The sequence below is a fragment of the Sinocyclocheilus grahami genome, unplaced genomic scaffold, assembly GCF_001515645.1.
Source record: "Sinocyclocheilus grahami isolate Dianchi unplaced genomic scaffold, SAMN03320097.WGS_v1.1 scaffold32.1, whole genome shotgun sequence".
Taxonomy (NCBI): domain Eukaryota; kingdom Metazoa; phylum Chordata; class Actinopteri; order Cypriniformes; family Cyprinidae; genus Sinocyclocheilus; species Sinocyclocheilus grahami.
This window is the reverse complement of record NW_015505211.1, coordinates 2,160,783-2,172,450: the sequence shown is the minus strand read 5'-3', so window position 1 is coordinate 2,172,450 and position 11,668 is coordinate 2,160,783. Positions and strand designations below refer to the sequence as shown.

Sequence of the window (11,668 nt, the reverse complement as noted above, 5' to 3'; positions counted from 1 at the left end):
TTAAGGAAAAAAAATTCTAACTACTTCACCTAGTCGAAGAATTGTGAAGAGGCTCCAAACAGACTTGACTGAAACCAGCAACCACTGAAACTTACCGTATAGGATGATGCTTGTGTTAGCGCTCCCCAGTTTGTTGATAGCGACGCAGGTGTAATTGCCATAGTCTGCCTCGGATACGTTGAAGAAAGTCAGCTTTGAAAATGCTCCAGCATCCTCGATCTCAATGCCATCGAAGTCACTGAAGATCCTGGTAAACAGTCAGCAAATGGGGAGACTTGAATCAGCCCGGCCTTGTTTACGGTACATCAGAGCTTCCTTTGAAGCTAGAGGTTACATTTATGACAGCATCATCATTTTCGGACACAGATTGCAGTGGGCTTGGATACAATAAAAGGAGGCAAAACAATTCAATTCAGGATTGAATTACTGGCAGTGGCATGCAGAGGGACACGCACATACACTTATGCACATTAATTATGGTACAACATTGTGACAACTTATTCTTCACTTGACATCAAAGACAGTTTGAGAGAATGTACTGAGACACATTCCAGCCAAAGGCACTCAAGTATTTAGCTGTTAAAAACAGTGAACGAATGACAGCACATCTAGTCAGATGTATACAGCTACTGAAAAATATTTGTCCTTCACTTCACAATGTCACATCCAATATTATAAATCCGACAGATATACAGGGAATACAGAAAACTCTTGTTAATAACTAGCTGCTACTGTACACATCTAGTCAAAAAAAAGAAATTGAGAAATTGTGTACACTAACCGTACATTAAGGCTACGGTTTTATCCCAAAGAAAGGAACAGGTGAGGCAGAATATCGCTTCATAATAGTATGCCATACCTCCTGTCATCTCTGTACCACTCAAAATCTGCCTCTGGTACAGCATCTGCTTCACACTGCAGGACACCTCTCTGACCCAGGGTCACGCCAACATCTCTGCCATCTGAAACACTGGGAGGGTCTAAACACAGAAAACCACAAAAAAGATCTTTGTTATAATTTTATATTTTAGTTTATAGGTTTAAACAAACAAACGATTTACACATAAAGTGGGGTTCATAAGTATTGATATTTAGTGATGATGGTTTTATTTTGCATTTCAAAACATTTAATTAAAAATTCAATTATATATTTTATTTATTCATTTTTAAATAAATCATCTGTATGTTTAATCCAAATATTTTTTTATAAATAAATAAATATTTAATAGTCTTTCGTCCCAACTGTATGTTGCATATATATGTGTAGCACATGTTGATTTAAATTCACAAGAGACTTACAGTTGACTGTGAGCTCAACAGTCTGTGTGTCCACTGCAATTTCGTTGGCTGCGGTGCATTCGTACACTCCTGCTCTATATCTGCTGATGAAGGGAATCTCCAGAACCTCGCTGTCTGAGCTTAGGCTGTCATCTGAACAAGAAACATTACAATATGACTGTCATAATCTGTATTAAAGCTCTCAAAAGAGAAAAGGGTTGTCTATGATTCCTTAAAAGACAACTACAACAAAAACAAATGAGTTGATTGGTTGGTAGGAGTCTTGATCCTGGAACAACAAAGTGTTACTTGGGTAAATCACATCATGATGCATGTGTCCCATTATCACTGAAGAGCTGAAATGTGTCTGATTTTCCAGTATCGTCACATACGTGCTTTGCTTGGGTACAATAAGCCACACTGTAGAGCATGTTGTTGCCCTTCTTTGCAAATATTCAAACTTCTTCTTCCCTGAAATACTGATGGTCTGATATCTGGCTTTTTTCATCTCAGGCTTTTTTCTTCGTCAATACACTACTGAAGCACTGGGTTTCACTGCTCCGGGTGCGTGTTCACGGTGTGTGTGTGTTCACTGCTGTGTGTGTGCACTTAGGATGGGTTAAACGCAGAGCACTAATTCCTAGTATGGGTAACCATACTTGGCCACATCACTGTCACTCACTTGAAAAATATATTTATAGTCATTTGTGTCCTATTGTGGGAGAAGGCGACACTAGAGATATGAAATTCAATTCAAATATGAGTCTCAGTCTCTGCGCAGCTGCTTTGAAGTGTTCGCATACACACTGGAGTCAAACTGCTAAAACATACGGTCCCTTTTCATGTTCATGAAATCCAGACTGGGGAAAAAAATGTTGGTGGAAAGGGTTCCCTGTGATGCAGTTCTCAACGTCAAACGGTAATACGCGGTTGACTTAACTAAATATCATCCCCAATGTAGTTTCTGACAGCAAAATAACACACTGCATTCACTTAAGGATTCTCTGAAAGACAATGTCTTACACCTGGGAGAGGCTGTTAACGAGAAAGAAAGAGGCACTTCCTTTAACCTGATGAGGAGTGTCAACAGAGCGCTCTGGAGAAAGAAGCTCATTACCGTTCAACACCATACACACCTCGCTGCACTGAAAAGCAGCTTGAAGTCTACTCAAAAAGGCTCTTGTATAATTTTATTGTTGCATTGTTTAAAAAGATTGAAAGATTTTAAATTCAAACAATCAACTACCCCTTCAAAACGAGCCAATTAAATCCAAACCTTTGAATGGCACTAGAACATCTTTGCAAAGTGAGTCACAGAAGGAGAGTTTCTTCTTCATTCAAGATGCTCATTTTGATGTTTCCCACTGAAAGTGCATGTCATTGATGTTGTAAAGGACTGGGTAAGCTTTATGAAAAGCAAACCACTGGCATTTGATACCTGGTCCAGCAGAAAGGAAATGTGGTGCTTTGGCATCAGGTGCATTGTGGACTGTCTTCCATCAAAGGGAAGATTGACAAAATGGGACCGTTTATTTCCATCGGGGCTCTGGGTTTCACGGCTGCCTTGGAGGATTGTATCAATGCGAAGCACTTGAAGACTGACATCTCAGGCTTTTTTCTTCGTCAATACACTACTGAAGCACATTCATTATGCATGTCTTATATAACGTAACCGCTTTTGTATATTCATGGCCCCCCATTGGCATTATAAGTGTCAGTCAATAGTACGCCAGGGTTTGATTTGTGATATTATCATAAGTTAAAATCAAATGCCTCTTGAGCTGAAATGGTACAACTATCGTACTGGGTGTCATAAAAAATAGAACAAGCGCCAAACAGCTCTATTAACGGAGAAAACAAACCCACAGAAATGAAAGAGGCTGCCCTCCACAGTCACATCCTCAGATGGTGATGAATATTGCACACAAAAATGACAACAGATTCTCTAAATCTCAATTTGCAATCCGGCTGCAATCCAAATTTATACAATGGACACTTTTGTATAGAACTAATCACATTGTGATTAGTTTTTATGTTAGTGCCATCTTATCTTATCCTAAATATTTCGTTAGTTTTGGCCGAGGGAGGCCCTTAGTAGCATTTAAAGCAGATATCCACAGACAGGCCTAGAATTAGATTTTAAGTTATTAAACAATCTGTACTTAAAGGAATAGTTCACCCAAAAATGTTTTTTGTCCATACAATGAAAGTCAATGGGGTCCAAAATGGCACTGGACTCTACTTTCAATGTATAGATGTACAGAAAAAGTAAAATGTACAGGGGAAAAAATGTGATTGGTTATGTTTCATGTCACTCAGACAGGCTCTTCTTGTCTAATAAGGTGTTGTTTTGGCTAGAATAAGATGCAAACTGGACCAGATTTTGTAATGATGAAACAATGTTTTAAATTTATTTTCTAGAATGGACTGTCCAAGACCTCTAGCTAAAGTAGCTCAGCCCAGTATGAGTGTAAAGTACTGCAGTAAAGCAGAGAGCAAGGAACTAATACTGCAGAGCTGTTGTACACACATACACACACAAAACCCCAGAGAGAAGGAAAGCAGAGTTGGGCAAGGTGCTGAATCAATCCAGGCACAGCTGAATATGTCATCTTACGAGCGACAGGTTCTCTGTCTGATCCCTCCAGAGCAGCGGGGCAGGAACGCCATTATCGCACCACCTGATTTCCTCCGCTTCTGTTATGAATGTGAACCAAACACCAGATCTGCTTACAGCAGAGGTCAGAAGATATCCCATTACCCACTTTTGGTACATGATACAATGGATTGTTTGATTAGTCACGGCTATGATGAGATTTATATTCAAATCGGTAAGTACTGCATTGTCAGTTGAAGAAGAATTGCCTGTTTATTAATTTAGAAAACAAAAGGTCTATCAACTGACATAAAAATACAGACTTGACTGTGCAAAACCTTTATTGCATTATCTACTTGAGGAAAACAAACACAGATAGTGTGAGTCACACATATGCCCTGCAGATATTTATTGGCTTTATTCAGCTGAGATTCTTGTCAGCAAAGATAATGCAGTTTGACGGGCTTGCTTTGATTCCAGCCATCAAATATCTTCAGTCCTTGAGTCTTTGTTTGACTTAAAAATGTGAAATGAAAGCCACATCTGTAACTAATGCTGAAATATGCTTTTGTTTGTGTGAGCGAGTGCAAATGTGTTTGCGCTACATTTGTATGTAGTATATCAGTGCAAAAAACGCCCACAATCCAGTTTAATCACCGTCTAAATGTGCTGAAATATCTTAATTAGGTTGTTGTTATTCTCTCCGGCTTAAATGCATGTGCAAAATTGGGTGTTTTGGAAAATTTGGCTCTTGAATTAAGACTAGCTGGAATAGCGGGCTGTATTTGATTTGAGTGACAGACAATACAAGCTTGAATACAACTGAAAAGATAAACACACAGCAGAGTACATTAGCATGGGGTAGTCTGCAGTTCCACAAAGTAGTTCACAGATCCACATCCTTCTAAATCCCTGAGGCCATTGCTCAGGAGAGAGAAACACCATAACCAGACCCGACCAGAGTAATATCAATCTATAACCCTACTCCAAATGCATTCATTTCACTCTGTGTTTCTGTCATCCCAAAAAAAATTTAAAAATCCTCTCAAAAATAACTAGAGTCAGCACAGAACCGAGGAGGGGAGGGAGAGAGAAATAGTGAGAAAAATAGTGAGCGAGCTCGGCAGAGTAGAACTGTATTAGCAGTTAGCGCTAGCGCTAAGAGGATCATTTGGTTCCTGAAATGAGCTGCCAAACCCAAACACACAGCAGCCTCATTACATAGATGGTTATAAACAGGATTAATGCAATCACAGCTCAATAAAAACCTCAAGGAATGTGCTCCACACAATGTGCTCTTCACTGAGCCAAAACCCTAATTCGACACTGATCTAATAGGAGTGTTCGCTCCTGGGACACAGACGCTCATTAAAAACAATGTTTATTCAAGTCGATTAAACAGCAGCAATGATAAATTAGCAACATTATTGACCCTATTCCTCACCCAAAACAACACAGTAACACAATAACAACACCTTTACTCTTGCCATACCCACAATGCAACTCACATGCCGTTTGCTCTGATCTTTAGCCCACTGGATTTTACAAAGAGAGAGAAATATGAGAATGGGTGAATATCCCTACAAGCTTGAATACAACTGAAAAGATAAACACACAGCAGAGTACATTAGCATGGGGTAGTCTGCAGTTCCACAAAGTAGTTCACAGATCCACATCCTTCTAAATCCCTGAGGCCATTGCTCAGGAGAGAGAAACACCATAACCAGACCCGACCAGAGTAATATCAATCTATAACCCTACTCCAAATGCATTCATTTCACTCTGTGTTTCTGTCATCCCAAAAAAAATTTAAAAATCCTCTCAAAAATAACTAGAGTCAGCACAGAACCGAGGAGGGGAGGGAGAGAGAAATAGTGAGAAAAATAGTGAGCGAGCTCGGCAGAGTAGAACTGTATTAGCAGTTAGCGCTAGCGCTAAGAGGATCATTTGGTTCCTGAAATGAGCTGCCAAACCCAAACACACAGCAGCCTCATTACATAGATGGTTATAAACAGGATTAATGCAATCACAGCTCAATAAAAACCTCAAGGAATGTGCTCCACACAATGTGCTCTTCACTGAGCCAAAACCCTAATTCGACACTGATCTAATAGGAGTGTTCGCTCCTGGGACACAGACGCTCATTAAAAACAATGTTTATTCAAGTCGATTAAACAGCAGCAATGATAAATTAGCAACATTATTGACCCTATTCCTCACCCAAAACAACACAGTAACACAATAACAACACCTTTACTCTTGCCATACCCACAATGCAACTCACATGCCGTTTGCTCTGATCTTTAGCCCACTGGATTTTACAAAGAGAGAGAAATATGAGAATGGGTGAATATCCCTTTTTGAGGATTGAAAAAATAAGTAAACAAGCCTTCCCACCAAAGGGTTTTTCTCTGATCACATGAAAGAAAGACCACGCAGAGCCTGCAAATGATTAATTCATGTGTGTAATATGTCTATTAAACAGCCTCAGGGGATAATAACATTAATATCTCATCTTTATAGTTTATTTTAAGCATACATGAACTGTTTATTTGTGTGTGGATGGCAGAACATTGGCTGTTATCCATATCCTCCACATATACTGAAGGGTGTGAAGTAGTTTGAGAAAGGCCACTGGTACAATGCAAATAAGATATTTTCTTAATCAGTATTATTGTTTTGTTTTTTTCAGTAAATTGCAATTATCTTTAAAGTAAGATCAATTTACTCGAGAAGCAAAATAGTGTAAGATCAGAGAATACATCTTAAATTAAGTTTATTGTTCATACATCATTGGCATTTTTTAAGCATAAACATCACTATAATTAAATGTATGTAAATGTATGTAACAGGAAAATGTATATGGTAAGAAAATAAAACAATTCAAATTTTAATATATTGTGAAATTTTGCCTCTCAAGTAAATTTCTCTTATGTTACGGATGTTTAAATATTTTACTGGAAAAACAAGACAAAAACACTAAAGAAAAGTATTACTGCATCATTGGAAATGTATATTTACAGTTTGCAAATCTGAATTTCTAGAAACACAACATAAATAACTGATGTTCTGAAGTGTAAGGTTATGCAAAGGTTTCTGTAAAAAGCACATACTGTTCTAGCTAAATAAAAGAGCTCACTATAATATTCAGGACAACGGGTCCTGTACTAAGTTTCAGTTTTTGATTGTTGTAGACTTTGGGCTTGATCAATAATTCAGATTGCTAATAGCCAGAGCCACACAGAATCTCAGAATTTGTGCCTGCAGAACTGCACATTTTCACAGAATTGGAATGTCTCTCAATAACAAAGATCTACACATCCACTGACCCCAAGTGAGTTCATTTACTACATATTTTGGCTAATCTGTAAACGCATCAAAGTTCAACACTCTCATTTTGCATTTTCTGCAAAGTTACGGCAATTTTGCATCATAAATGGCCTTAAAATCACATTTCCGCGCTGTTTATGTACATGCATTTTGCCACATATTCCATCTAGACTACATTAAATGATCCATCAACCTTTTCTCTATGACAAAATCATGATTTGTTGCTGTTAGTGTTCACTACAGCGTTCTACACATGAAGGTGAACTCTAGAAAGTCCTTAAAGCACAAATAACATTGCTGTTGCATGTTTCCTTAATAAGAATGGATGATAGCAGGCCTAGCTGCCCTCTTTAGATTAGGATCTAGATAAAGTAAGGACTCTGTATGATCGTAATCTAGAGAAAACTTACAAGTGAGTGATGTGAGACTGGAGATAGGGTGCAACATCGTGAAATCTCTTGGTTTATATAGAGAGTCCAGAGAAAGAGTCCGCGTGTGCCATTTAAAGGTCGGAGATGTGTACTTACAGAACTAAGTGTGACTGGCAGACTTATTTCAGCTCTTTACTGAAACAATGTGGAAACGCTGCGGTAAATCTAAATGACTGTAGTACGGTGAATGCTCAAGGGAGCAGGTGCGTTTCACATCAACCGTACAATACAAATTTTTAAAAGAGACAAATCTCTACAAGACTACAAATCCTGGTGCTATCGAGATATTAAGATCTTATCGCAAGGGGGTCTGTGTCTTAATTATGTTTCACACGTCGTTTGGATAGCTTCCGACTGATTCCAGCCCCATCAAGATTCCTGGTTGCCAGCTCTTTGGCAATGCTTTTACAAAACCAAATCAGATCTGAGAGCCAATAAAGTGTTAAACTGATCAAACAGCACAAAACCATGGTGTTTACGAGTGGTGTAATGTTACTAATGCCAACATACCCCACCATCTCAGAGACTAATTTGAGCCAAGTCTGCTTTTTTGTTTAGTTTTAAAATCAAAATGAGCCCATGTTCATTTGTATGTTCATTTTTCAAGTTCCAATCAAATCATTATGAATAAAATCAAGTCCAGATAATTTTTCCTTGTTAAATGTTTTTATATATACGTATATATATATATATATATATTTCCTATCAAAGGCCCTGATATTCTTTAAATGAAATCAAAGAATGAACTAGTGTGATTTAATTTCAAACAAAATCAGGCCAAATCAAAGCTAATTTAGAGTTTTTTTCTGGAGTTTGAAATAGCTTACCAAAGTGAAATTTCTGGATTTTATCGTTATGATCAGATTTTTCTCAAATCTTGTTTTCTCACCGCTCTCATTTTTGTTGCATGTTCATTTTCATTGGGACGTTCACTAACAGTATTCCACTGCTTGTGTATATTAAACTTATTTTTTAAACAACTTGTTTTTACTCCTAAGCGAAGATCTCCTCAGTGAGTATATCTGGGCCTTAAGGAAGTAAAATTGCAAAAAACTTCCATCGACTAGTTCTAAACCCACAAGGCTTACTTTCTTCCATGGAGCACAAAAGACAATATTCTGAAGAATGGTTCAATAGGGTTTGGCCATTCAGTGAAAGTCAGTGGGGTCTAAAACAACTTTGACATTTACTGTATGAACCAAAAAATAAACTGAGAAATTTCTCAAAATAACTTCTTTACATTTATTTCTTTACCTTTTAAACTGAACTATCCTTTTAAGATTGAAATCTGTTGACAATGGAAGTATATTAACAGTGTCCACCTGACAAATGATGTGGGAAAAAACAAGTTGATCCTGTGGTCCAACAAGACTCTGACTTGACTGAATCTGCTCTAACAGTTTATCTTTTATTCCTAAAAGCATTTGATGTTCTTAGCAGACAACTGTACTGTATCATAATGGAATCCCATTTCAAACTCTTTCACTTAAAAAAAACTTTAAAAATAGAGCAGTCACTTCTATGTCACATTAACATTTCAATTACCTGATCCTGTAACAACACAAAGGAAGAAAATGGGGAGGGGTGTGCAGGGAGCATGAGCAGGTACAGCAGTCCAATTGCACCCCATGAATCATAGCACATTAAAATGCAGTATTTTCCCTGATTAAGTGAAATGGTGCACGGCAGAACAGAGCTGCAGATAGGCCCAAATTGAGCTGATTTGTTCATGTGGCCTGAAGATAAGCAAAACGGACCACTCAGCTTGTATGGTGCATATAAAAAAAACACACACATCCACACACACACACACACAGAGCTCTCAGTGAAAAAGACGCCTGATATATTATCTTACCTGTGCTTAATATGTCATTGGGATGCAGTATTTTGCTAAATCATCAAGGAAAAAAGTGCACCGTTCTTTGTACTGGGAAAATACATCAGCAGTACTGGACCGATATTGAGGATTGCGGTTTCATTTTGAAGGCAAAAGCTTTTGACTAAATATTTGCTTACTTTTCACTGATTATGTTAAATATTTTCTGCACATAAAAGCATGATATGCATCTTACCTGAAGGTGATAACATCCTCCAGCCGATGGCAGGTTCTGGTTTTCCATTAGCCAGGCACATTAAAGTCACGTTGGAACCTTCATTCACCACAAGGTCCTTTGACAGGTTCACGATCTTTGGAGGAACTGTAAAAAATAAGTTGTTAATATCTCATTAAAAAATATATATATATATATATGTATGTGTTTCAATTGTAAATGACCCTTGTCGATAATGACACATGATACTCTTTATCATGAATATAGACTGCCATAATTAAGAAATCAATGGTCTTTTCCACAGAGCATAAACGTAACATTCAATAAATGTAACATTAATAACTCAGTGCACAGCAAACACACTAGGTATGATTAAGCACACTTTCTATTAAATCATAGATAATTCTCAATCAGTTACCTCTCTTCATAAAAGATACATATGAAATACATATAAGATACAAAAGATACATATGTTTCTGTGTTGGTTTGTGCTTGATTTGATTTGGACTTGGTTTAGAAAACCTCTAATAAATATTACAGAAAAAATCTATGAAATATTTCTTGGGTACTATTTCTATTTGGGGCTGAAAAATTGCAAACTAGACACATTTCACAAGGTTGATTTATTGATTGCTTTTGCAGTTTGAACACAATTTAAATAGACTGCAGAGTAAGCCACAATTCAGGCCTTTATGAGGGCCTTGCAGATCTCAAAGTCTACAACTCAGCAAAACTAAAGTTGTTACAAATACCTTATTTAGTTACCCTACGGGGAATAGCAGTATAGGGTGTCGACATCCTCCCTTCAGGAGAGCAAATTATGGCCTACTTTTCAAAAGGAGTGTTAAACATTTACTCACAGAGAATATGTGTTTGCAAATAAACAGTCTAATGTTTTTTTGGGGGTGTTAGAACAATGTTGAGGACATAATCAATTATTGGAATAATTAAAATATTGGAATAAATTATTGATTTATATACAGTACACTATCAGTCAGTCTGGGGTCACCATTTATTTATTTTATGAAATTAATACTTTTATTCAGTGAGTAAATTGATCAAAGGTAACTGTAAACACATTTCTAATGTCACGAAATATTCTGTTTTTAAATAAATGCTTTGAACTTTATATTCATCAGAGAATCCTATAAAAATGCATCAACAGTTTTTTCAACAATGATAATAAGAATAAGAATATTAAGAAAAATATTAGAATGATTTCTGGAAAAAAAATATTACTGAGCCAAAATCTTTTAACAGTAGTGTAGACAGCCCTTTTCTTCCTATTTATTAAAAAGAACCTTGAAGAAGACATTAATATGTATATTCACATGAAGTGAAATCCAGTTTGTTGCAGGGATCTTAGAGGAATCAAGATTGTTGAGCTGTTGTTTTTGGCACAGGCACCCCGAGGATTCACACATACTATTTTGAGTACAGAACCATGAATCTCTCCAATACCTTTACAAGCCTTTCCTCACAAAACCATGGCTCATATTATAAAAACTGTCCTGCAACATAAAGGTCAGTTAAGTTAAAGGTCAGTTCAGTATAATGTCTCAAATCTCTGGAGAGCACCCTGCACTTTTGCCTCGATGATGGCCGGCAAAATATGTTTGACTTGACTGCCGTGACGGTAGAATAAAGTCCTTTAGAGGCCATTAACTAATTCCCTCCACTGTAAATGAAGATCCACAACGAACTGTAGCAGAAATGCTTCTGTTGAAAATTAATTCAATGAATGCCTTCAGGCGGTGTATGCACGATATCCCCTTTTGTGAAACCTTACAAAACAAAACAGTGTATGAGCACACTGCCTTAAACAATTAGCATTATCATTAGGCGCTCAAAAGTGATGTTCTCAGTAAATGTAATAATAGGTGGCACTGATGGTATGATCAGAAAAATACCAGTGTCGTTTGAAACGTTACGTTCTGCTATTGAATGCAGATGTTATTTTGACACGTGTACTCTGTCAAGAG

The 11,668-nt window shown here is 37.2% G+C and overlaps 1 protein-coding gene across 1 annotated transcript in view; it reads right to left on the bottom strand.

Moving 5' to 3' along the window:
• LOC107578589 (opioid-binding protein/cell adhesion molecule homolog) overlaps positions 1 to 10,114 on the bottom strand; it is a 22,639-nt gene extending 12,525 nt beyond the window's left edge. Inside the window, exons 1-5 of the mRNA XM_016264537.1 lie at positions 10,105 to 10,114; positions 9,708 to 9,833; positions 1,300 to 1,431; positions 860 to 980; positions 96 to 247 (exon numbers count right to left, since the gene is read on the bottom strand). Coding sequence (XP_016120023.1) covers positions 96 to 247; positions 860 to 980; positions 1,300 to 1,431; positions 9,708 to 9,833; positions 10,105 to 10,114 — 541 coding nt within the window. The remainder of the gene's footprint in view (positions 1 to 95; positions 248 to 859; positions 981 to 1,299; positions 1,432 to 9,707; positions 9,834 to 10,104) is intronic.
• Positions 10,115 to 11,668: the final 1,554 nt, after the last annotated feature.